Source organism: Aptenodytes forsteri, unplaced genomic scaffold, assembly GCF_000699145.1.
Source record: "Aptenodytes forsteri isolate BGI_AS27 unplaced genomic scaffold, ASM69914v1 Scaffold333, whole genome shotgun sequence".
Taxonomy (NCBI): Eukaryota; Metazoa; Chordata; class Aves; order Sphenisciformes; family Spheniscidae; genus Aptenodytes; species Aptenodytes forsteri.
Genome location: NW_008794542.1, coordinates 1,700,599 through 1,727,427, shown reverse-complemented (window position 1 = coordinate 1,727,427; position 26,829 = coordinate 1,700,599). Strand labels below are relative to the sequence as shown.

Here is a 26,829-nt window from a genome sequence, read left to right as displayed (position 1 = left end):
CTGGGTTGTACATTGGAGGTACGGTTTTCAAAGGCATTCAGCATTGGCCTAACTGCTGTGGAAATGTTATGGAAATAAGTGGTCAAGTTTCTGTTAAGAGCACTGAAGCAGATTTAATCTGGCACAGAGGAACTCCTTTAAATTAGATACTGTGGTATAAATTCTGCTTTTAGTGCCTCAGCCAGCTTTGTACAGAAATTTCTAAGTAGATAGCATTGTTGGGTCTTCGTTTTTTTATTTTGCACTGTTCTATTGTTTGCACAAGCTCCACCTTTATTTATCCTGTGATAGCTCTGTGACAGCTATTCATACCTACCTGTACTATCCAGAGGCTGGATTCATTTTTAACTGCTTCTCCCAAGCACATTTTCACAGTTGGCATTTACTATAGAAGACACAGCTTAGTTTTTACTGGCTTCCACAATCAAGATTACAAGACCATGCATTTGGGGATTTTGTACTGTAGCCTGCATGTGGGAGGTTGGCTCCAAGTTGTCTCAGTCGTGTTTTCAGTTCCCTATTGATGTGGGATCTGGCAGTAACTCTGACCCACCATTCTGGAATTGATCCAAATAACACTCCCTTATTCTCCTCTCATGTTCTTACCACAAAAGTGCGCGGTTAAAAGGAGATCACAGATCCAAGAGTCCTAAGTACTGTTGCTCTGAAGGTTTTCACTGCAGAGGATGTGTTCTGTTCTGAAGATTACATGTGTGAAACAGGTTTGCTAAATTAAAGTGAAATGCATGCTTTTCAAATTAGACAGGGAGATTTCTCATCAGGAGTGGATTTTTTGTTTATTTTTGCTCATGCAGGTTCACCGTTTCAATCTGGCTATATTTACTCCATCACTGTGAAAAGGATCTGTGTGGTATACTCTATTTTATTGATCCGAAAGAAATGTATAGTACTCCTGCTGTATTTCTAAATGAGGAAGGTAAGGGATATTATTAATGGCCTTCAGAAGGGGTCTAATATAGCCTTTATAGATCTGTGCCTAGGAATAACATAAATATATTATCAGACCTATTTTGTTAAACTGATCCCTTGCAAAATGCTTCTTTTTGACTATAGTGTCTCAATAGGAAAGTAGCTACTAAATTAATAGGGTAAAACTGAGAAGTAGTTGCATAGCATCTAGTCTTGGCTAACGTCAGAAAATGTCTGCTTTGTCAGGAGAATAGACTGAATCTTACAGGTCAGGAACATAGACTGGGATTAAACAGTCTTATCTCAATGAACAACCTTTATTATTATTATTGAAGTATTATTTTAATATTGTTCTCAATTCTTATATACATAATACATGAAAATTTTTGAAAATTTGAAATAGCCTCAGAGAAAGTCCAAATGATTCAAGGTCTTGCCTATATTGCAATGTTCAAGAAGCACAGTCTATTTCCCTGATCCAAAAAAAAGTTAAGAGGTAGCACTGTCTTAGTCTAGCAACACTTGCAGTAGAGGAACATTCCTGCCAGAAGACAGCTCTTCAGCCTCTGATAGAGAATGAAATTCAGCAGCTGGGGGCTGGCTGGCAGGCTCACAGAGTAAATAAGTGTGCAGAGTTTTAAAAGTGCACACCTGGCTTTCTCATAAGACATTACGTTTTTTTCCCCTTTGCAAGTTTCACGACTAATCTTTTCCTATCTGTTACTTTTGCTATTTCTATTTTCTCTGTCTTGTAACCAATCTAGATAATTAATCTATACTTTCTAAACTGGATGCTTTTCTTTGAAGAACAAACAAAAATGGCAGCTCAACTGGAAGTTATTGGCTTGATAGAAGATTTGCTTGGAGAGGTTTTAGGGCCGGTTTTATTCTCAGTGTTAGACTAGATTATCATAATAGTCTCTTCTGGTCTTAAGAGCTCAGACCATGAGTCTAGCTTCTGTAGGTCCAAGCAGTAGAGGGTAGAGTCATCTTGTACTTGGTCATTGCACTTTCACGTGCTAGCAGTTGGGTGTTGAGTAGATACCATTGTCTGCTGTTTCCCTCTGCTGTTTGCTGCAAGTCATGTCTGCTTTCTGGTGTTTGAGATCAACTGTGGCACACTCCCTGTTTGCCTTATGTTTAGTGTTTTTATCCCTCAGACAGTTGGTTTTGAGTCTGTGGTTTCATGTGGGAGCCTGGGCATTAGCATCCGAGATATGTAACTGAAATGTGGAGCACGTTTCCCTGGGATTCTGTGAAAGCTGATGTATGGCTTGGCAAGTGCCCAGATCTCTGTTGGTGATGAAGAGGATAAAGACAGAATCACTGTGAAAAATACAGTAGGAAGCCCATTCTTAATGTTGGTATTTCTGTGGTGTTTATTTCCTTTTTCTTCCTTTGTTGCTCTGTCAGGTTACGTGCATATTCAGATGCACCTCATGAGAGGAGATGACCTTGCAGTGAAAACTAGCTTCAGCCTTCCTCTAAAGCAGTGGTTTCGACTGGATCTCTCTTTTAAGGGTGGACAGGTATGCGTGCTACTGAATTACAGGATCAAGGCTGAGATACGTCTAATTTGATTATGCCTCTGACAAACCCCTTAATAGTTGAGGCTGAGAGAAATACTGTAATTTGTACACACTCACATAGCAAAAGAATGAAAAATCTAAAACTAGAAGTTGTCTGGGGATGTTCAGACCATCTGACTTTGAGAAATCAACATAAATGCTTAAGATAAGAGCCTAGAATTACTGTGTATTCAGTGGCTCTCTTCACGCACGGTTGCTCTCCAGAGACCTTATTGACTGTACAGGCAACCAGGACTCCTGGCTTAGATACCTTCTCTAGATACTTTAAGTTACATGGTGTGAATAGCTCTGAGAGACTTTGCACTTGGAGGCTTAGGTGTTTTTACTATTCTGATACGAAAATTTAAGTGTCTGGGCTTCTGTACAGTAGCATGCCTCTTGCCTAGATGTGTTGGCTAACGGGAGGCATGTGCAGTTTCCAAGTTTTGCATATTTGACAAAGTGACATAGGATTGACTACCATTAAAAGACAAAAAAATATTGCAGTATCCCTCTGTAGTAGATAAAGTACATAATTTACATTTTAACAAATCACAATTGTTTTTTCACAAAACCTTCCAAAAGCAGCTCTGAAAACGCAGGCTTCCTGCCCAAGTTCTTGTCTGAACCTCCAGCTATTAAGATATTAGGGTGTGAAAATAATCAGAAACCTTAGTCTTCTATTTCTCAACTTCTTTCTCCTTGAAAATGGTTGAATAGATTACATTCTGAATTGTAAAAATAATTGCTAATTAATGGCAAGAACAACTAAGCAAATTTAAAGTATGAGGTAAATGACTGATAAAGCTGAAACAATGCTGTACTGAGAGAGCAGTGTACAGGCTAAACTACTGCTGTTCCTTTTGCACCCTACCTTTTTTTAAGTATGTAAGTGGTGAGCAGATTGATTGTCTTGCAAGAAAATCAGGTAGAAACGTGTATTTACTTTTAATAAAATATGCTTTTAAATATATTGTTAAAAGGAAAAGTGAAAAAAAGTGGTTCATAGAATCAGAACTGTCTTTTTCTGCTTGTTTAAACTGTAGTTATAATTTAAGTTCATGGGAAAGGGACGAGCCTATGGATTTTGAAGCTCAGCTTCAGGTGCAAATGTGAAAGTTAATGTCAATATTGATACAGGGTATATTAGTCTTGACTTGGTGGAAATTTGATTAGATTAAGAAAAAATATTCTTCCATCAGAGAGCAGAGTGAATTTATTCAGATGTGAGATAAAACCTGTGGTCAATAAATTTCCACTTCTGGACAAAATAAGGGTGCCATGAAGAGTTTAATGAGCACTATTGTGGAAAAAAGAGGAAGTAGGACCAAACTTAAAAACATTTCAGTACTTAGTGCCATTCTCTGGAATGGAAAGGCTGTGGTGCAGTTCCATCTTACTGACATGTCTTCCTGTAGTAAGTTTTTAAATGCTACAATCCTCAAAAGGTACAGAAGAATCTCCTTATTTAGGCACTTTGTGTCCAACGAAAAGCAATGAAGCTGGTGAAGGGTCTAGAGAACAAGTCTTCTGAGGAGCGGCTGAGGGAACTGGGGTTGTTTAGTCTGGAGAAAAGGAGGCTGAGGGGAGACCTTATCGCTCTCCACAACTACCTGAAAGGAGGCTGTAGCGAGGTGGGTGTCGGTCTCTTCTCCCAAGTAGCGAGTGATAGGACGAGAGGAAACGTCCACAAGTTGCGCCAAGGGAGGTTTAGATTAGATATTAGGAAAAATTTCTTCACCGAAAGGGTTGTCAAGCACTGGAACAGGCTGCCCAGGGAAGCAGTTGAGTCACCATCCCTGGAGGTATTTAAAAGACGTGTAGATGTGGTGCTTAGGGACATGGTTTAGTGATGGACTTGGCAGTGTTAGGTTTACGATTGGACTCTATGATCTTAAAGGTCTTTTCCAACCTAAATGATTCTATGATTCTATGATTATTTCAATTCCATTGATTTAGATACGTTTAGTCCAGCATGATCTGAGACAAAATTAGGGAAGGTTGGGAAATTGAGGCATCGAGAAATTAAGAGCCAGATTTTAAGAGCATCTGAAGATGCAGATGAATCCCTAAAAATACCTAGGCACTTGAAAATTTTGCAGGGTTGTTTTGTGGGTCCTTAGGTAACTTTTTACAATACCAACATGTATGAAAATCTTATCTTGTCTTCCTTCTCGGGCATCTGAATTCCTTTAACCATTCTGGCACTGAAAATCTACTGAAAGTACATCTCCTGTAGAAGTAGGAGTTGAACCCATATTTTTTTAAATCATGGCCTGTTACATTAGCTTTATGGCCATTCTTCACCTGTAAGCTACAATTTCTTGAGGAGATCAATATTCTCTTCATTTAGCATCTCTGCTATATAAAAGCAAAACAGCCTTTCACACTTTGGAAGAATAAAAGCTTCAGCAAAGTACAGATGTCTTGTAACTGAATACAGGAAGGAAATAGCTGAAGTAGGCAACATCTGTGCTATTTTTGCTATTTTTCATTGCTCATGGTTGGCCAGGACAGAGCAGTGCCAATGTTTTCCATTAAACTCTTCTGACATATGGCGGATACGTGACACCATCCTCTTTAGTGCAGATGAGATGCAACAAGCTGCAGCTGTAATCTTCTGAACTATGAGTTCAAATGGGTTAGTAAATGTACCTTGTAATATTTCATTTATTATAATTAATATTTTGTGTTCTTTTAGATAGAAGTAAGCAGTGTTGGGAAGAATTTGAAAAGACATCATCATCAGTCTTTTATGTAAGCAGCATTTTCCCCTTTGCTGAGTAATATGTGTGTATGTGTTCAGATATGGAAAATGGGAGAAGGAGAGCACAAGTTTGTAACTGAGATTCCAAATGATTTTCAGAATGTCTGTGGTCTTTTTCCACTCTATGCTTTCAAAAACAGTTTGCATTACTGTTGTAACGTGCTCGTTGAGCATGGGCTGAATAATTTTGTTAATGCCATGAGCTAGTTGAGTTAACGTGCTGCGTGATCTAGTACTAGAGTCTGATAACCCTCATAAAAACTGATTGGAAGGTCAGCGGCATTAGGATCAATCTTCAAATGAAGTCTTGGCCTTACCGAAGTCAAGGGAAGTTTTGCTGTTGCTGTGAGAGAGCTAGGATTTCACCGGTGAAATTGGTATCCGCTTTGCTTAGGTAGAGAGCAAAATTTCTACCAAAAATGCTCTTGCCCTATCCTTTATTCTAAGCAACTGAATAATTTTTTAAAATGGATCTTTAATTGTTCTCTTTCACTGTAATTTAAGATTGACTCTTTCTTGTGCAAATAATTAAAAAAAACCTTTTAATATGGAAACTATGTAACAGTAAATTGCATGGCAGAATTCAGTGGTGTTCCTTCTCTGCTATGGTTTACAAACCAGAAATTGTAGATTTATAGATAGTAACTCTAGGAGACAGATAACTTAAATTTTCATATGCCAATTTTAGAAAAGTGCAAGGGAGAGGTGGAACTGAAATCTTTGAGGTTGTGTAATGATGCATAAAACACTAGAACATACCTACAGGTCAGAAAAACAAAACACCCTGCTGGTTTAATATGTTTGTAGACAAGGGATTTGTTAAATTTACTACAGAATTTATCACACTAAATTGCAAAGTAGATTTTGAGCATAAACAGACGAGAAAAGAAAAAGATACTGGCTGTCAGTTTTGGAAATTCTGAAATACAAATTTCCTTTTTTCTTTCATAGTACGTCTTGATAGCCAGCTTACTTCTCTTTCATGTTCTCAAGTTTTAGGGAAGATTTCTATTATGATGACACTGCTGGATACTTTGCTGTTGGAGGCAGTGGATATGTAAATGGTATTGAAGCGTTCTTTGGACCTGTGAAATACTATCGTCTCAATGTGTTGGAAACAGAACAGGTAAACAAAAGCAGTATTTGGAAATGTTTAAATATTAGCAGCCAGCGCCAGCTATGGGTGTATTTTATTTTTTTTTTTATCCAAAGCTCTTACCAAGTGATAAACTTGCTATGAAGCATAATAGTACTTGGGAATATATAACCAAAATATGATCATTTTCTGTTCTGTTGAAATCTAGGAATGTTAGTTACCACTTCAAATGCTAAAAGATAAGACTTCTAGAAATGAGTATGTAAAGCAATGTTCCTAAATCTATATTTAAGTAAGGACTTATTTTCAGTATTGCTTTGTTTCCCAGAGCTTTTGATGATACAGTATTAAACATATTTGATTAATTTATGGTTTTGTTGAAATCGGTGGTAAAAGTCACACAGGCTTGGTCAATTTTGGAAGTTCATCCATGGTTTCTTGGATTGTGCTGACTGTTTAAAGTCATAGTCTATTGTGGCCAGCATCAGGTTGTCCGGCACGTGATGTGCCAGATAAGCTGATTGTAGTAAACAATCTGTTTCCTTTTATTATTTGCCTACAATGCTTCTTTCTAGCCAAGCATAGACAACAACAGATACTGTAGATGCCATTTATCTATTATTTGCCTTTTTATAGATTTCTAACCCTCTTCATGACAAAGAAACAGTGGAACAAATTGAACTGTACTATGAGAGATGTATGGACATTCAAGAAATAGTTTATGAGTACAGATACATTGTAAGGCAAGGTGAAAAAGTGCAAAGAAATTGTAAGTGTTGATCTATGAGGTATGAATTTTAAACTGTCATCTTTGGAGACCTGTTTTCTTTCTTTTTACCAGAATCTGGATAATTATCATCAAAAGTAAACTTAAATTTAGCCATAACAAGAAAAAAGGCAATTTGAAGAGTTTAGCCTTGTTACTGGTAACTGAAACTGTGGGTTTGTCCCTGCAAAGGCTTTTGTGCCATGGAATACAAGCTTAAATCATGTTCTTGATATTTCTTCTCTAATAAGACAGGTGCATAAAGGGCCAAAGAAACACTTTCAAGCTTACATGTAAGCTATTCAGTTGCCTTTCTTCCGTTTTATTCCCAAATGACCCTGAAGGCACATGTATTTTAAGCCCTTTCCCAAAAATGGGTGGGTTTTGCTAGAATGTCTCTGCCACAGTTGCCTAATGTGTTACAGGTTTATACCAAAGTAACCACTTTAGTGAAAGAAGAGGAACATAGCTTAAATGTGTGCTGAAAACTAGCTTATGTTTCCAGTTAGAATTTGATCGCATGCATTGTGACCAGAGTATGGAAGAGAGTAGAAGAGATCTTATGTATTTGTAAATGGCCTGTGCTAGCTGTATGAGTTTTTAGCACTACTTTGTGTTAAGGATGTGCTCATCTTGCCCATGAATTTTTAGTTTACCCTAGAAACATCTTTTTTTCTACCAGAAGCTTGTTTTAAAGACCAGCCAAGTCAGCTTTCATGTCTTAAATATGTTTTTTTTCTAGGTTACTATGAAAGCTATTATTTGGAGCTGATTCACAAATACGGAGAAAAATCCAAATGTGATGCCTTCATGTGGGGAAAAGAGCTCAGGGAAAAGTACCACACTTTGTTCAAACTGTTACAAGAGATGGATTTCAGTGCTTCAGATGGTAATCATATTTTATGTTATTGTCCTTAAATAACTCCACGATATATACGTCATGTAAGTTAGTATGTACTTCAGTTCGATACATTTTTTTTCCTATCAGCTAACTTAGTAAAGGAGTGTCTTATATGTTGTGCTGCAAATGAAGGATGGCTTATTATGTAGAAGGAAATAAGAGATACCCTTACTTTTTTAGTGGTTAGTTGAGACGGTCTTTCGGATTTTTATTCACCCTTCCTATTCAATAGTACCTTGTATCTCTAGGAATTTTCGTTGTCTGCATTGAGAATACCATTCAGCATGAGAAATAACAGAATCTGTCTCAGTCCCATTAAATTAAGGAGGGGAAATCAATTCCTGATTTTAACTCTTGCAATAACTGTGCATCCTACATTTTATTTTTAGTGTTAGAAGATGGAAGTGACACAGTTCTAGAAGTTGGCCGGAGGATATTTGAGAAGGTTGCAAAGAGTCTGTCCAGCGCCGATGGCCTCAGCAATATGGGCTCCTCTGTCCCTCTCTTGCTGGATTCCAGTTGTTGTGGATACCATAAGGCTTCCTATTTCCTTGCAGTTATATTTGAAACAGGGCTCGGTGTGTCTGTGGATCGTACAAAGGTAGTATATTTAATATGTTTGGTTATGTCTGTGAAATTAATTACCTTCAAAGGCAATTTAGAAATGGGGTGAATTTATGATCAATTGAATTAAAAAATGTGAAATGGCCTCCAGATCCAGGCTGTGGTTGAAGGGATTCCCCAGTACAGCTACTCCTAAATAGCCTGACGGCAGTGAAGTCTTTATGAAGTCCTGATGGTAGGAATCTTTATCCTGCTCATCCAGAACACGGAAATCATCATTTAGTAAGATCTAAAAATGGTGGTAAAGTAAACAGCATGGAACATACTGCTTTTCCCAGTCACTGAGGAGGTAGGATGAGGTAATAACCCTCGTGTCACCCACAAGTCATTTGTAGATGGGTATGAAAAAAGTCTCACATCAGACAAATCTCCTAAAGTGGAAAGGTTGCAGAGTACAGTCAGGAAAGAAGTCCCATTTTACAGTGTGCAAAAATGTGGCACTGAGTATATTATGGTCAAATGATTAGAGGTAACAAAAGTAGAACAGTTTTCTTTTGGAAGAAAACTGACCATGCTTCAGCTGAGCAACTGCAGAGCATGTGAACTCCTGACCTTTTAGGCAGGTTGCAAATAACTGAAATGTTTCCATGCAATTCCATTGCAAGGTCAAATAAAGGGGAGGTGTTATATATAATCACTGGAAGAGGGCTATACTGAAATTGTCAACAGATATTTAATTGTCATATAATAGTGTAATATAAAATGTTCATAAAGAATAGCAGATCTGCCTAATGTGGTTACAGGATACTAAATCAGAAGAACCCCTGAGAGGCCAATCTGAGACCAAGCTCACTCCAGTTTCTCAAACACAAGAAACCTTAGACAGGAGCCTTTTTTATACCCTAATTATGGAATATACCTAGTGCTAATTATGGAGGCTAAGTAATTTCATTATTGAATCTGCTTCAGACAGTGTAGGAAATAATTTAATACCCAGCGCAGATAGGACACCACTGTTTTTATTACCGTGCAGGTGAAAAATAATACTAGTGCTGAAAATGGTTTTGGCAGTGCGGTACCTAGACTATTTCTAGGACCAATTGACATGTATCTCAAGGGAGCTTTGTGCTGAAACCTTGTCAGCCACAAATCCCATCTGTCTAGTCCTGTCAGATCCTTAGGGTAAGATTTTCAAGTGCTGTTTGGTAACTTCCATGTGTTTCCACTGAATTCAGTGCGAAAACTCCAGTTGACATCAGTGAGACTAGTTAAGTCACTGCCGAGTATAAAAAGTGTCAGAGTATAATTAACACAATAATAAAGTAGCATTAAAAAATTGCTGCACACTTAGTGGTGGCAGAATAAGTGCAATACTTGAAAAGTACTTAGAGAGTCTAGTTTTTCTTTCAAATCGTTCTATACATATAGAAGACATTTTAACTACTTCAGGGCTGTGCTTGATTCTGCAACTGTGTTCACATGGTATAGCTAGTATATCAGCTACCAGTATGAACACTTTGTTCCCTGTAAATCTCCACCAAAGTGCTAAACTTGTGACATGTGCAGTGGATTCACTCTTGTTTATGTCTGTTGATTTTTGTCAGGGGCTGCTGTATAGTTTGGTTGGCGCTCAGGGGAATGAGAGACTTGCTGTGATGAATCTTGGCTATAAACATTACCAAGGCATTAATAACTATCCACTTGATTTGGAGCTGTCATATGCTTATTACAGTAATATTGCAACAAAGACATCGTTGGATCAACACACTATAAAAGGGGAACAGGTAAAAGAGTTATAAGTGTATCTGAATTTGTCTTCTGTGCAAATGACTTTTTATATATCAATATTAATTATGTGGCCAGAACATTTTTGTCTTGATTTACAAATATTAGCTCATCTGATTGATGGCCCTGCCCATGGCAGGGGTTTTGGACTAAATGATCTTTAAAGGTCCCTTCCAACCCAAACCATCCTATGATTCTATGATTGTTACAAGATCCCCCAAATTATATGTAGGTATCATTACTCCATTTCTTAGCAAGGGGGAAACCAAATCAAAGTTAGGCTCAAATCCTCAGAATTGTCCACATGCCTGTCTTTCAGTAAAGTCTAAGTCTTATTCTTGGCCACTCAGATTTTTAATTATTAATATAATTGGATGTGTTTATTAAGCAACTGATCTGCTGTTTCAATAGCCGAATATCATGAAGTTCATGCAAAAGATAAATTGTCCTCTCCATACTTACACCTTTTCTATAATCAGATGACAAGATTTGGCTGTTAAATAGCTATCTGATGAGATAAAGTTACAGTAAAATGATTTTAGAATGAGCTGCTAAACAGGAGGTAACAGAACTTTATCTGTAAAGAATACTCAAGGTAGGCCAGTACTAGGATCCTGGGTTATCAGAAAGAATGATTATTGTACAAAAAATAGAGAGATTTTGATTGCTGAAGAACTAAAAATCAGCAGACAGCCACCTAGATAAGAGTGCTGTAGGGCAGGTCTTCATCAAGCTTTCTGCCAGCCTTTTTTTTAATCTTTTAAGAGAGATTTCTATAGAAACTAAAAAACCTGAAAAGGCTTAAAAGCACTTCTTTGCCATTATTAAGTGCATTTAAAACTACAAAGGTGGGATTTTTTTTTTTTCCAATTGTTGACGTCTTGGCATACCTTTCCAGTGTAGAGTGGACTTACAGTTTTGTACTGTAACGAAGCAGTAAATGGTTTTTACACTGGATGTAAGGATGGTTCTTAATGCACTGGCCAGCAGAGGGGTGGTGAGAATTTTAAAACCCAGAATTGATCACAATTTTTTAGGGATAAACAGGAAATGGGCAACATTTTCATTTTGGTGGCAGATGTGTGAATTCATTGTGTAATAATTTTTTTTTCTGTTCACCTACGCTTCAGGCATTTGTTGAAACTATAAGGCTGATGGATGATGAACTGCTAAAAGCTCAAACAAAAGAAAATGGTGATGTCTTTATGTGGTTAAAACATGAAGCATCAAGAGGAAATGCAGCTGCACAGGTATAAAGTAATACATTTCCCCTGTCTTGGTTTTATACACACATCATGTACATACATCTATAGACTATGTAGAAAAGTTGTGGAGGAGAGTGAAGCGGACAGGCGTTTTCACTTTCCGCCCAGAATTCCTTCTTTTTTGTGAGCTTGAACTATTTTTCATGTTTCTGTCTGATAATATCCAGTGACTATGCAAAAAGCTATAACAATGATGCAAGGCAAAAGGGACGAGTTGTCAAGACTCAGCAGCCTCCTTCTCTGATCATTTTCCCTGGTTTGTATTTGACATGGTGCGGTTATTGCTGCTGATCTGAGACCAGCAGCAATATGTTGTAATACTGAGCCATTTGCGTGCATCAGATCTGCCTTTATCACTTACCTCTGCACTTAAATCAAGCCAGATTTTTGTGGTACTGACAGCTGTAAAAAATAACCCTGCTGTAGATTTAATATCACTACATTTCACCACTGGGAAGCCCCCTGAATATTCCTGATAACCAATTGTTTTCAAACTGTTGAGGACACATAACTAGTTTCTTCACATATTTAAAATCCATTTAAGCCTGCAAAAGTCTGCTCCTGCAATTCCAGTTTCAGTACTAGCATTTATAACATCAGTGCTTATGTTGCTTTCTTTTAGCAACGATTGGCTCAGATGCTGTTTTGGGGCCAACAAGGAGTGGCAAAAAATCCTGAAGCTGCAATAGAATGGTATGCAAAGGGTGCAATAGAAACAGAAGATCCAGTGTTAATATATGATTATGCCATTGTATTATTTAAGGTAAGTCATGTGTCATGTTTTCCCTTCAGAAAAATCATTCCTATGGCATGGATGTTTGTAAGTTATCTGCAGTGACACACCATGAGAGTGTATACAAGTGGTTTTAGATTCCCTCTGAAAATCAGTCAACAGTTATGAAGCTAATGTTGATATGCACAAAAATTTTAAAAAGAGCAAGTTAAAAGCAGTTTAGTCACTTTGTTCCTAGCCAAATTCAGGATCAAAATACCACCTAAATTGTGGATCCTAATTTTCCCTAATGGCTTGTCACCTCAAAAATCTAACCAGCTAGTAGGCATAGGCCTTGGTGTAGAGATGTAGGTGAAAGTTCGATCTTTTCTTAGAATGCCCTTTATTAGATCTCTGGGAATTTTTTTTTTTAGTAGGAATTAAATAGTCTCTGCATGCAGTTAGTTTTTCCCTGCTAGAAGCGGTAGACAGCAGAGGCTAAACTCAGGCATAAAACACCACCTGAGTCAAATAAATTTTATCAGCTAAGCAGTGTCACCCATAAGACATTCAACAGTACTAAGGTTAGAGATGTTAGTGAAGAACTGTTAGGTCTTCATCTCATTCCTTTGACAGTGGAGGGCTGCTCTCTACAAAATCCTTGCTTAAGTTTTGCTTGCGTTAATTTTGAGCACTGATAATCTGTTTGACCTGTCTGGAATTAATTTATATGGACATCTTCAGCGTAACATCTGTGTATTTCCTCTGGAGACACTCTGACATCCTTTTTCAGGAAAGCTGAGAGCTCATACTCATTGCCAAATCATGAACAATCTATGCACCTTTGAATGCTATTCATTCTTCCTTAGTTGCTGAAAATTAAAGGTCTGTGATATTATTTACCCATAAAAATCACTTGGATCGACTAGTGAAATAATTTTTCCTAGGCAGAATCACTGAGATTTTGTAAAGCTATGAATGAAGGATGAGCACAAAGCTGCTTTTTTTGTTGTAGCTGTTTAAAGCTGAATAACACCTAGTAAATAATAGTCTCAATGTTAAAATGCGTTTTGAATGTGTATATGTGAATTTTCATCAGCCTGTATTCTGTATTTGTAAACAATGATTGTTTCACATACCCATTTCCTAGGGCCAAGGTGTGAAAAAGAATACAAAACTTGCTTTGGAATTGATGAAGAAAGCAGCAGCCAAGGTAAAATGTAATAAATATTTTATTGTAAAACTCCTTTACCAGGTGCTAATAATAATGAACTCTGACTTAAATAAAATGCATACTATCACAATTCTGTGTAAATACTAGTTGCTTCTCCCAGTGTCTTCACTATGAATGGTGAAAACCTTATTTCCCCATATTGGGAGACTAGACCACTCAAAATCAGCCAAAATTTCTATGGAAGAAAAAGAATTCTCTCTACTTACATCTTCTAGAACTTGATGATAGTTAAGTGACTTACAGAGTCAATAGTTGATCCAGGAGTATGTTTTTGCCTCAAGTTCCTAAGCATTTTCTTCTAGACCATACTAGGTATGTTTTTTCATAGGAGTGCCTACCAGGCTTGAGCTTTTGTGACATGGTGATCTCTCCAGAGTCAGGTAGAGATAACTGCCATCTTTGAAAATCCATGCCAGCAGGCTTTGCTATAATAACAGAGCATCTTTAAGTTGTAACATGAATCAAAAAGAGTAAAGACCGAGGTCTGGATTGTACTTCCACAGTCTGCGCTGAGTGATGGTGCATTCCTGCAGCACGAGAGCTGAATGCAGAAGAATGGTTGCTTCCTGTCCCACCACCCCTGAGCTGTGGTGGTTTATGTCTAGTTCTCTCTGCTGAATCAGAACTCCTCCAGGGGATGCTGGTGGCTGGAAAAAGACTTGTATGCGCTTTCTCTGGCCAGCTCTTCTCTACTCTGGGGAGAAGACCTGGATGTCCCAAAGCCTTCTGGTTTTTCCATAGCAGGGGGAAACATTGACAGGCACCACAGAGAAGAGGAGCCTCACTCCATTTAATGATCTAGTACAGTCAGATTACCCAGGCCATGGTCTGGTCCGTAGTATAAAAATAAAAGGGTACCTAGACCTTGAGTACCTTCCTAGCTCTAGAACCAGAACTGGTTAAATTACTGACAACGACAATAGGACTTCACGGCTGACCACCATCAGAAAAGAATTGTGCCGGTTCTGTCATTCCTTTGAAACAGGAGAGACTACCTGTTCTACTGCCTGTTTGGGAGAGGCTTGAATAAACGGAGTGGTTTTCACAGTGTGATCAAAATTCCCTTGACTCAGGGTCTGAGGAACAGATTCCAGGAAGCATCCTAGAGACAACAACTTCTTTAGTCTCCTTGAACCGAGATACTTACGTTTTTATGCTCCGGTGCACATTTTCTGTACAAGAATAACACCATAATTATTGAAAAGTTTAACTGCTTTTGCATTTAATGGGTAAGCTAGTAACACTGTTCAAATCTGAAAGGAAAAGGAATTCCTTTCCAGAGGGCCTTTGTAAGTGCCAGTAGTATGCAGTTCTTTCTACTGAGATTACAGAAGGAGACTGCGCAGTGTAGAAGCCAACAGTAGTGAGCAAATAACTTGTATTTGTGCACTGAGATTTTTTAGGTAGCTTTACCTTATGTCACTGTTCTGGCATGGTTGCTGTTAAACATACATTATAAAATAAGAGTAAATAACATGTTCACATTTATTGGTACAGAGTAATTTGAACTGCTGGCATACTTACAGCCACCATGTGATCCACCAGTTTATGCAAGGAGACGGTGACTCATTGCAACCAAAATAAAAACTGTCCCAGGAAGATTTTCTCCTCTTGATCCGTAATTATTGATGCAAAGGTGCAACTTAGTAATGGCACGTAGCACTATCTTAAGCAGATCTGTATGGTGTTGTCAAATACATTTTGAAAACAGCATCGCAAATTTCTGTGTTCATTGCTTCCTACTTATTCTTAGGGAAATGTTCTAGTTTAAAAGAAGTGGTTTTTTTGATTGCTAATCCTGTCAACCAGGTTCTGGGAGTTCACAAGAATAGGTGTCCCATTTTGGCTTTGCAGAGGAAACAGGTGAAAAACAGTCGCAGTTTGTTCTTGTCAACAAGAACAAATCTGAATGCAGACATGGCTGAGACTCTATACAATAAGACGACACTGAAGTCTTATTCCTTGCTCTCAATATGAGGCCACAAAGAAGAATAGCGTGAAAAAAAGCCAGCAAACCTTTATATCCCATAGTCCCAAATTAGTATAATTTTGGCTGCATCCTTGTGCCAGGCATCTAGATAGGCAAGGTTATGAGAGCATCCAAAGTCGAGCAGCAGGTTGGAATTGTGAAGTGACCCAAAGCAAAATCAAATGTGTGACCTGAAACTGCTCTTCTCCTTCCCTAAGGGCTTGCCCCAGGCAGTGAATGGATTGGGATGGTATTACCACAATTTTAAAAAAGACTACAGAAAAGCAGCCGAACATTGGTTAATTGCTGAAGAATTGGGAAATCCAGATGCATCGTACAACCTTGGTGTCCTTTATTTAGATGGGATTCACCCTGGAGTACCTGGTAGGAATCAAGTGAGTAAATATTTAATAGTACTATTTCTTACATATGGGCCCAGTTTAGAAGTTTTTGCTTCATTCTTGAGACTGCTGTGTTCACTCTGAGTCAGATTTTGATACCTTTTATCACAAAGAAGGGTGTCACTGCGGGATTCAGTCACATTGCTTAGAGAGAGATGTTACTCAAGTATCTCAGTCATACTTATGTGCGTGTGTTTGTGTTCCTTTTAATTTAGAAACAAAGCAGGTGCAGGTTTAGCTCCAGGGACTGCCTCTGCTTTCCTCCTTCCAGTGACACCGGCCAGGATAGTATGTACTCTCACATCGTGTGATCCTTCCAGTTTCTCTCAGTTTTAGATTGGAAAGGATATAGGGAAAGGATGCTTTCCACAACAGATGAAAGCAGCAGAACCTTGTCCCTGAACTTGTAATCAGCTATGCTACATTCACATAGCGTCTGCGAACCTAAGGAACTGCAGTAAAACACCTTCAAGCCAGACTTCCATATGTAACTGTTTAATATAGTCCTGATAAACTGCACTATTTTGATTTGTCTTTCTGTGACACGGTCCATTTATTTAATTTTGCACATGTAAATGAGAAAAGTTATTTTCCCCTAATAGGAAGGGTCTACTTTGGTTATATTTCTTTTAATTAACTTTGCAAAAAATGCTCTGTGTAGGTAGTTCACGACCGACAGCACAAACATAGTGAGGTAGGCTGTAATAAATACAAGCAGACCTTGTGCTTGGAGCTAAAAGATGTTTCCAGTGTGGCCTTTGAGTTCTGAAATCTGGATAAACTCCAGCCAGCGAGCATTTCTGCTGCCAAGAGCAGCAGTGCTCACTGACACATGCATTTGACAAACACGTTTTCCTTCCCTGGGGACCAAAGCACTCATTTTGGAGTGGACTGATTATAAGAGTACACCTAAAAGTGCCCAGGTTTCTTTATTCACCAAAGCCATGGGAAAGAAGTACTTTGTTATGGTTGTGATGGATACCCTGAAGTCCATGCTCACTCACAGAAAACGTATATCGATGGTTAAAAATTTCCTGAAATAAATTATTTCAGGCTGTATGCTGCTGTGGTTCACATTACAGATTACTGTTTCTGAGTGTAAACCATGGAGAGTCACACAGGACTCCCGCTTCTGTGGCCCTGCCTCTGCCTACTCAGCCTCCATTATCTTTTATAAGCCAGTTTCAGAGGCTTGAGCACTGTGGTTGTGCACTGCTGGACATACTGAGCAGTGCCACTGCTCCCCAGCCTTCACTTGGGCATTGCCAGTGTAAAAGTCCCGTTCTGTCTCTTCTCCAGGATTCCTTATTAATCTTCCTACTAGCGAATAACTAATTTTACTTTTGTCAGTGCACACAAGACTTGTATGCTACCAGCTGTTAGTTACACATTTAGACACTTTTCTGTTTGACATTCAATGTATTACCAGAATTCATGTTTTTAAAAACCTTTTTCCAGCCTAAACTGTTAAAAAGTTAGAAGAAAGGAATTCAGTTCGCCTAAGTACATTAAAAGTAGTTAAACTGGCTTGCCCTCATTAGCCAATTGCCTCTTTGAATTCATTTGATGAGATGAGTCCTGGGAAACAAAACTCAATAAACATTAATAATGCAGAGTTGCTAATTGTGTCTTGTTTCTTCACAGACAGTTGCTGCACGTTATTTCTATAAAGCTGCCCAAGGAGGACATATAGAAGGCACTTTACGATGTTCTCTGTACTACATCACAGGAAATATGGAAGACTTCCCTAGAGATCCAGAAAAAGCTGTAATGTAAGGAATGAAATCATTTGTTAAAGGAGAATATATTTCTGGTGGGATTATTTTGATTATTGGTCATTTTTTAAGTCCATAGTGTAAATATCTTGTACTTCATGGTGCTTACCTCCTCAACACAAGGTTCTTCTGCAGTGAAGTTTGATCCACATGAATATGTGTATTATTTAAATGACCAGTAGATTTTGAGAGATGCTGAGTACTTCTAGTACTTTTTTCTTCTGGAACAACTCAGAGAGGTTGTATCTAACAAAGCAATGCTTATTTGATTTTCAAGAAAGATCAGGCTCCTGATGGAGAAGAATTGGTATTTTGCATCAAGAAAAAGACAGCTAATTAGTTACAGCACTTACTAACTTATGTTTGTTTTCTTAAAAAAAAAAAAAAAAAAAAAAAAAAAAAAAAAAAAAAAAAAAAAAAAAAAAAAAAAAAAAAAAAAAAAAAAAAAAAAAAAAAAAAAAAAAAAAAAAAAAAAAAAAAAAAAAAAAAAAAAAAAAAAAAAAAAAAAAAAAAAAAAAAAAAAAAAAAAAAAAAAAAAAAAAAAAAAAAAAAAAAAAAAAAAAAAAAAAAAAAAAAAAAAAAAAAAAAAAAAAAAAAAAAAAAAAAAAAAAAAAAAAAAAAAAAAAAAAAAAAAAAAAAAAAAAAAAAAAAAAAAAAAAAAAAAAAAAAAAAAAAAAAAAAAAAAAAAAAAAAAAAAAAAAAAAAAAAAAAAAAAAAAAAAAAAAAAAAAAAAAAAAAAAAAAAAAAAAAAAAAAAAAAAAAAAAAAAAAAAAAAAAAAAAAAAAAAAAAAGTAAGTAATTTTGCCAAGAAAAAACATAGGATGTCTCTGGTGTGCTCATGGAGATGAATGGACAAAATGTTCTCATTCAGTCAACAGTTACAAGATGACTGCAGCAATTACTGTGAAATCCGATAGTTTGCCTTATGGAAGAAGTCAGAAGGTGATCCCATATCCTTTTGTGTCCTTTGAGTCAGTGTGAGTTGGGATAACATTACTGGAGCACAGCTGTTCATTTTTTATCATTTGTTCTTTTCTACAGCTGGGCAAAACACATTGCAGAGAAGAACGGCTACTTAGGTCATGTCATCAGAAAAGCTCTCAATGCTTATCTGGAACTTTCATGGTATGTTTGTTCTGTTCTCTTCAAGTTCATTTTCTATTTTTCACTTATTTCATAGCATGATAAAATAATTAACATTGGGCCGTCACCTCAAAAAAACACAAATAGCAGCACCACTGAAATCAGTAGCAAAACACCCATTGACATAAAGGGAAGGAGGAGTTGACCCGAAGCATAATTCAACAGTTCTGACAGAATCAAGTGAAAAAGAGGGAGTTTGCAGAGTGAAATAGTGTTGTATCTGCTGTCTGTGATTTTCATCCGGTGGTACTGTAGCGTGTAATGTGCACTGGATTAGCCAGAGGAACGCCTTTCACTTTTAATATTCCCTCTGTTCCAAAAGCCATACTTCACTTTCTCTCTTCTGTATAATTCCATGTCATGAAAACTCGGGCTGTTGGATTAGATTTGTTCTTTTTTTGTATGTTAATATTATCTTTTCTGTAAAGTATAATAGGAGGCTACAATATCCAATGAGCCAACCAAGAGGTTTCAAAATAGCCTCCAGGTTAATGCTCCATTTTTGCAGCGACCTGTAAGCATGAGCATCAGATACTGTACCTGCAGGCATCAGACTGTCATATGTGATTAAGACAATGGCTCATTTAGTCCTGCAGCCTCCCCCTGCTAGTACTTAATTAGTGCTTCAGGCTTAGGAGATCTACAAGAAACTGTCAGTGGACTGTTCTGGAGTAACTCATTCCTAGAAGTTTCTTTTTATTTGGTCCGTCACAGACATTTCTCCTGACACTTGACCTCACTTTTCAACACTGAAAAACTCTCAGTTAATATTTTTGTAGCATGTTCTGATGTACAAGCCTGTGACTCTACCCAGCTCACTCTGCATACAGTCACATGAAAGTCCTGTGCATGTGATGGGTAGAGTGTTAAGATCCCAGAAGGTCTGGTCTCAACAGCTAGGAGGAAAAGTCTGCTGGAGTCCCAGCTGAGATGCCAGTGACTGGGAGTGTATGGGTCGTTACTTATAAATATGAGTCCTAGTCATCTCTGGTTTTAGGAGTATGTTCATGTTGAAATCTTTGCTTCTGAATATTTCTTCAGGTACCTTGCACAGGTGTAAATTGTTACACTGCCAAGCAGACCAAGTAATATGTGTTCCTCAGTTGTTGGTGTTAACAGCCACATGTTCTACACACCTGTTAGTCATGGTAGTTTGATCTTCAGAGACTGATTTAAAGGCCTTAAATGTAGTTTCTTTTCTGAAATGCCCTTTGAGACTTAAGGATCAGAAGAACTAACTTCCCAGCTTATGTATCCTGAATTCCTTCTGTGGTGCCAGGTCTCCATTGTCCCAGATGTTTTTACAGGGCAAGTACAAGGAAGAATTTGTAATCTTGCAGAAGCAGTTGGGAAAGAGGAGGTTACACCTGCTAATTCTGTAAGGGCAACTGCTTTCACAATTTAATTTAAAGTTTCTTTGCTTAAGCACCTACTCTTGAAGTCAAATGCGTATTTAATCATATTTGCTTCCAGTTAAACAAACCATTGAGCCCTGAAACTTGCCATGCTTTTAGCTTTGTGTTGTGGAGGAAGTCACTGGAAGCATGACCCTTTCATAGGAAGCTTTAGTGGGAAAAAAGTACACCAAGTGGTTTTTTTTAATCTTGTAATTTTAAAACCAAACACATGTTTTTAAAGACTTCCTCTTAATTTTGAATGCTTAGTCTTCATAATATTGAGTAGATGAGTGACAAAGAACATGAAAGAGATGCTCTCCTGGAACCATGAGCAGCACTGTACCACTGTGCTGCAATACTGAATTGCTATACTGCAAATGTAAAATTAGCTTTTATTACTTGCTTTACAGTCAGTGCGGTGCCTAGAGTCCACAGAGAGACTGAGACTGTTACTTTATTCACACATTCAAATATAATGAGAGATAATTCCTGTTCCAAAGAGCCCATAGTCTAAAAGGACAAGACAAACAAGTCATAGAAATAAAAGGGTAAAGCATACCAAAGAAGTACTCAAATGAACGTTTGACAGATATATACAGTTAATTACAAGTTAATTACATAACACTAAGTTAATTACAGATTTTTTTTTTTTAAGTGGAGGAGGTAAGAGTCTTTTAAGAATGTTTTATCTGAAACATTTAAATAGATAATTGAGCTCAATATCAATTCAATTTTATCATCGGTCTTGCACTTAGAGTAAATGCACACTGGAGCCAATCTAGCTTCAATGCAAGAGAGAAAACACCGCAAATTGTTGAGATCCAGCATGGCTTGTTACACCAAGCATTGCCAGTAGATGTAGCTGTTGCATGGGTTTGCCAGCCTCTTGCTTTTAAACCTTCTACCAAAATTTTGCTCTTAGGTGATTTTACCGATTTATTTAGTGGTTGGGTTTTTTTTAACTATAACTAAAATACATGTTATTTTTGTTAGGTTTTTCACTAATTTGTTTTATCTAACGTTAGGCATGAAGCTCTGCTGCATTATGTTTTAGCAGCTGAAACTGGGATTGAAGTGTCACAGTCAAATTTAGCACACATCTGTGAAGAAAGACCAGTAAGTAAATGTGTTCACAACTCATTGTCCTAAAAGGAACACTTGTTAATAATAATGTGATCCTAGTCTCTTATCTGTAATATGAATGGATCAATTATTTTCTTTCCAGGACCTAGCAAGGAAATACCTAGCAACTGATTGTGTTTGGAGATACTACAATTTCTCTGTTTCTCAAGTCAATGCACCCTCATTTGGTATGAATAAGGAATTCTTTCTGAATTTTAATTTTACCTTTTTTTTTTTATTTCAAATACTATATTTGTTACAACTTCTATGTGAGTGAGCAAGTTAAGGGAAGAGTAGTCCCTGCTTATTATACATTTCCTTTTTAGTGTTTTGATAGGAATATCGGGGAAAAAAGGTGTATTAAGTCTTGTGTTTCAGCACAGCTTTTCTGAGAATTTCCTTTTTTATGGCATAAAATTTAAATAAAATAAAAAAGCTAAGCCCTGAGAAGGGACTAGATATTTAGGAGCCTGAGCAACTGACTCAAGGTTTAAGAAAAAAAAATAGCAGTAGACTTTAGGAGCTCATGCTGTTTAGTTTATCAAAGAGAAAATCCAAAAGCAAATATACTTCCATAGCATAACTGAGTCATGAGAAACTAATGAAGGCTAAAGGATTCCATATCTAATTTGTTACGAGTTTTTCTGTTAGGGTACAGAGTTTATCAACATTGGCATAGCTTACCTTGGGGAACTAAAGGATTCTCTGTTTTTTTTTTAAAAAAAAAAGCCTTTCTGGATGAGATGGTTTATTTACATATAAGCTACATTCCTCTGGCCTTAAATTTTACTACATCTGTGACTTTAGTGACTAAGTCATTTTGGTGCCTTTGAAAGAGTTATTCAGTATTTGAAAACATTGATCTGATTGTCTCACCAGAAGGTTTAAGTGTTTTGTAATAAGCACATGGAAAAGTACTTATTTATTTATATTAAAAGTAAAAATAATTCAAGCTATTCATTTAAATACACAGCAGCATGGAAACTGAATACCACATTGATACAGCCTGAAGCCACAGGAGCTGACAAACCCTGCTAGCTTTCATGAGGAGTTTGCAGATGCCTTAGCAAGGTGCAGTTTGGATGACCCTTTGGCAGATGCACTGGTAGAATCTTATATTAGAGAAGCTTCTGAAGGTCAGACTCATGGGGTGAGACTGTGATTCCATTCAAGTAAAGGAGAGACGACTTGCTGGCTTCAACAGGGAAAGGATGTTAGTACTTTATCTCTTCCTCACATGAGTAACATAAGGGGAGTTTTATCTCAGACCCCTCTCTGCAGTAGTGAAGGATCAAATCCCCAGTGTAGGGCCTGGGACAGAGAGTCTAACCCTGGCAGCAGAGATACCCAGGGCTACATTATCAGTGCAATACAGGGTGACCTCAAGGCCACTGCTTATTGCGGGAGTGCTCTCCGGGCCAGGGCTACAATGACGCAGTTGGTATGGTTGAGGGGAACTCTCTTCTTGATGATTCACTACAGCGTTCATGGCCTTCCACTCTGCATCTGTGCCAGCCCGTCCACGTAGTCTTTCTGCCTTTGCTGTTGGGTCAGTGACCAACTTGCTTCCTGGAAGAGCTCTGCTGTAGTCCACTGTAAAAACAGGTGGGATTTCTAGAGGTGTAGAAGTGTTTCAAACCATTTGGGGAAAAGCTTAGGTCAGGTAAGTGTAGACATGGTCATGGGAGTTTTTAAACTCTTTAGCATAGATTAGTGCAATGTTACGCTTACTCCTGTCTGGGTCAATGCCCACTCTGTTGGCGCATTTCATTACTGTGCAATATCACAGAAAGATGTTTGTAAAATATTTGCTGGGCTTTGCTTCCTTCTAGACCAGGAAATTCTATATCTGTTGTTGTCCTGGGTTGGGTTGGATTTGAAACTAATGAAATTATCATCAGCAAAGTTCTGTAACTTTTGGGATGGGTTCAGCCACCATGGTGACAGGTACAGAAAAAGCACTTAGACAGCATGTTTTTAAGTCTCATCAAGTTAGTAGGGCTAACATGAATAATAAGGCTACAGGTTGCCCAAAGACAGATTCAGCAAGTGAAGAAGGAAAACAGTATTAAAGTTTCTAAGTCTTAGTTTTTGTAAAAGTAGCAATATCATTCACTAAATTCATTAAAGAGAAACCATGAGAAATTTCAGCCAGGATAAATGTTTTCAGTAGTCAGTCTGATGTAAAGTAGCTACAGAGACAACCAGAGAGAAAGAGTACCTTTTTTTTTTTTTAATATGCTGCTTTAAATAGAATCACTATTAACTTCTCCATCACATTAATAGGTGGTTAATTTTACCTCTATAAATACTCTAAATGATCTGTTACTGGTTTCTTCCACAGCTTATTTGAAGATGGGTGATTTCTACTACTATGGTTACCAGAACCAGTCTAAAGACCTTGAGCTCTCAATACGGATGTATGCACAAGCTGCATTAGAGGGAGATTCACAGGTGGGTCTGCAGTTGTAATGTGTTTATAAAAAAACATCAGAGTTTAGAACAATCTGAGGATTCACATGAGACTGGCTATTCTTCTTGGCTACATCCGTGCGCTGAAGAGACCTGCTATAGTAAGTTATAATTATTTCAGAATACCATATGAGTCAGTAGTTGCTGTTTCATGATAATAAAAGGTAAACCTAGCATACATGGACAGTCCTAGAATTAGGCTGTTTTGAAAGCTAAAGGTGAATGGCCTAATTCAGTGCTACCCTACCTTGACACAACTGGTTCTGTTGTGACCTTGGTATTTTTGCTCCTGCAAGGGGGAGAATTAATAGACTGCTGAGTTTTATTTCAGTCCTATGCTCTGCTATTTTAGGAAATAAACAAGACGACTGGTTCATTTCCCTTGGTATATTGAGGGAATCCTAAGGTGAATTTTCTTCACTCCACCAACAAAAGCTTCATCTTAAAATGTTTTATAATGAAAAGATACACCATGTCACATTACCAAAGACATGGAGTGTTTCAACACTGAGTGTCCTGCCCTCAGACCCTCCTGAAGTGTCCTAGGTGCGACATTCTGTTCTCCCTGACCCTATATAGTATAGTAGTATCTTGTATGTGAATTTGTTAGAGGTAGCATAGTTGGGTTCTGTTTTGAGGATATTGGGACAAAACATTACTGCTAAACTAGCAAAGGAAAGAAGAGAGGCATGAACAGTTACTTTAAAGTACGTGTCCTGGTTTCGGCAGGGATAGAGGTAATTTCTTTTCTAGTAGCTGGTACAGTGTTTTGGATTTAGGATGAGAACAAAGTTGATAACGCACCGATGTTTTAGTTGTTGCTAGGTAATGCTTATACTAGCCAAGGACTTTTCAGCTTCCCATGTTCTACCAACTGAGAAGGCTGGAGGTGCACAAGAAGCTGGGAGGGGGCACAGCCAAACTGGCCAAAGGGACATTCCATACCATGTGACGTCATGCTCAGTACATAAACTCTAGTCAAGGAGTTTTCAGCTTCCCATGCTCTACCGACTGAGAAGGCTGCAGGTGTACAAGAAGCTGGGAGGGGGCACAGCCAGGACAGCTGACCCAAACTGGCCAAAGGGATATTCCATACCATGTGACGTCATGCTCAGTACATAAACTGGGGAAAGCTGGCCGGGGCGGGCCACTGCTTGGGGACTGGCTGGGCATCAGTCGATGGGTGGTGAGCAATTGTACTGTGCATCACTTGCTTTGTGTATTATTATTATTATTATCATATTATTATTATTATCATTTTATTTCAATTATTAAACTGTTTTTATCTCAACCCACGAGTTTTTCTAACTTGTGCTCTTCCAATTCTCTCCCCATCCCACCGGGTGGGGGGAAGTGAGCGAGCGGCTGCGTGGTGCTTAGTTGCCGACTGAAGTTAAACCACGACAGTACGAAAGCCAAACTGATGGGGAATCCTATAATACGTCTCCTGTGCGTTCATCTTAATGGCTTTGAAAAGATATAGGGATGCCTAAGACTTGTCAAAACTATAAGATCAAGGATTTAAATTGTGTGGATCAAATTTCTGCTCTCAGTTTCACTATTCAGATTGCTATTGATCTATAGAGCTATGTGGAGGGGTATTAAACAATAACGGAACAGGAATCCATTTCAGCTTTCATTCTAGATTTCCCTAGTAGATAAAAGATTACAGTGTGATATGGTGGCTGTGTTTAAAGAGCAACTATAAATGAGAAAGCTCAGATCTTTTTCCAGATGGTTTCTAAGAAAACAGTGTCACGACAAATGAACGCTAATTCTTTTGCGTTTTCAGTATTTATCTGGGTATACGGTTAGGAGAGAAGGCTCTTGTAATTACTCAGTGAAGATCACATTATACTAAATTAATTTATAGAAGACAGTTATAATTATTTAGATACTTGATGCTTACGTTAGACCTTAAATATACATGTGAAAAATTAATGGTTAAAAAGTGTGTATACTTTTTTATTGTTAGGGTTTCTTTAATTTGGCCCTTGTCATGGAAGAGGGCAACTCCATACCTTCCTACATTCTGGATCACTTGGAAATTGATCAGGCATTGCATTCTAGTAATACTTCACTTCTTCAGGAACTTTATTACAGGTGAGTCTTTTTTCCTTTTAATCAGCACCTTCTGTTTTTCCATGTGAGTAGCATTTACTCTGGAGAACAGCAACTTCTGTAATTATTAGCTTTGTTCACTTGTATGATTTAAGGCAGATTAAGGTCAACATGCTTGAAATGCTTGAACTGCCTAAATATATTTCAGTTTATGCCTGTTTTGAGAGACCTGATTATATGTGGTTACCTGAAATAGTAGGGACTAGATTTAATGATCCAGGAGATCTTTTCCAATTCTGTATATTTAAGTAAGTTCCTAAGTTAGGCACTGACAATTTGTTTGCTGTCCAAAACAATCTTTTAATGATAAATACAGCATAATTTGAATGTGGAATTTAAAAGTATGTAATTGGGATAATAGCAGTCCTTCCTATTTCTTCTGCAAAGACATTCCAGCCTGTTTCTGCTCACACTGTGCCCCAGAGCATCCTGGCACAGATGTTGTGGCGCAGAATATTAGATACGTGAGAAGGTTACGCGTCTACTGTCTGAACTGCCTGTGCCAGCACTGTTCATGCACAAACCACCTAGAGACCTCTGGTTCTGGTACAGAACTTAGGTTTCCTTTACCTGGGTAAAGCAACACGTGTTGAAAAGCACAGTGGGAATGGGAAGCTTACACAATATTTGGTGGATTTGTGGAATTGCCTTTCAGATATTTAAAGAAGGAGGAGTTGATGGTTAATACATGTGGCTGTGAACCAAGAATGAGTGGTTTATCTTCTGTTTCGCTACTGAGTGTTGTGTGACCCAAAACAAGTGGAGATGATATCAACATTAAAACCTCATTTGTCAATTCACTGAAATTGTTCTTCACTGCAGTTAGCCTGAACTTGTACCC

General features: G+C 37.7%; 1 protein-coding gene across 1 annotated transcript in view; it reads left to right on the top strand.

Moving 5' to 3' along the window:
• The window catches only part of SEL1L3 (SEL1L family member 3), a 37,984-nt gene that overhangs the window by 7,416 nt on the left and 3,739 nt on the right, over positions 1-26,829 (top strand). Inside the window, exons 4-21 of the mRNA XM_009272296.2 lie at positions 816-937; positions 2,344-2,459; positions 5,200-5,255; positions 6,259-6,391; positions 6,998-7,130; positions 7,870-8,016; positions 8,418-8,629; positions 10,197-10,376; positions 11,508-11,627; positions 12,265-12,405; positions 13,505-13,567; positions 15,776-15,952; positions 17,603-17,730; positions 18,775-18,858; positions 21,299-21,389; positions 21,499-21,583; positions 23,740-23,849; positions 25,843-25,970. Of these exons, the coding sequence (XP_009270571.1) occupies positions 816-937; positions 2,344-2,459; positions 5,200-5,255; positions 6,259-6,391; positions 6,998-7,130; positions 7,870-8,016; positions 8,418-8,629; positions 10,197-10,376; positions 11,508-11,627; positions 12,265-12,405; positions 13,505-13,567; positions 15,776-15,952; positions 17,603-17,730; positions 18,775-18,858; positions 21,299-21,389; positions 21,499-21,583; positions 23,740-23,849; positions 25,843-25,970 (2,226 nt within the window). The remainder of the gene's footprint in view (positions 1-815; positions 938-2,343; positions 2,460-5,199; positions 5,256-6,258; positions 6,392-6,997; positions 7,131-7,869; positions 8,017-8,417; positions 8,630-10,196; positions 10,377-11,507; positions 11,628-12,264; positions 12,406-13,504; positions 13,568-15,775; positions 15,953-17,602; positions 17,731-18,774; positions 18,859-21,298; positions 21,390-21,498; positions 21,584-23,739; positions 23,850-25,842; positions 25,971-26,829) is intronic.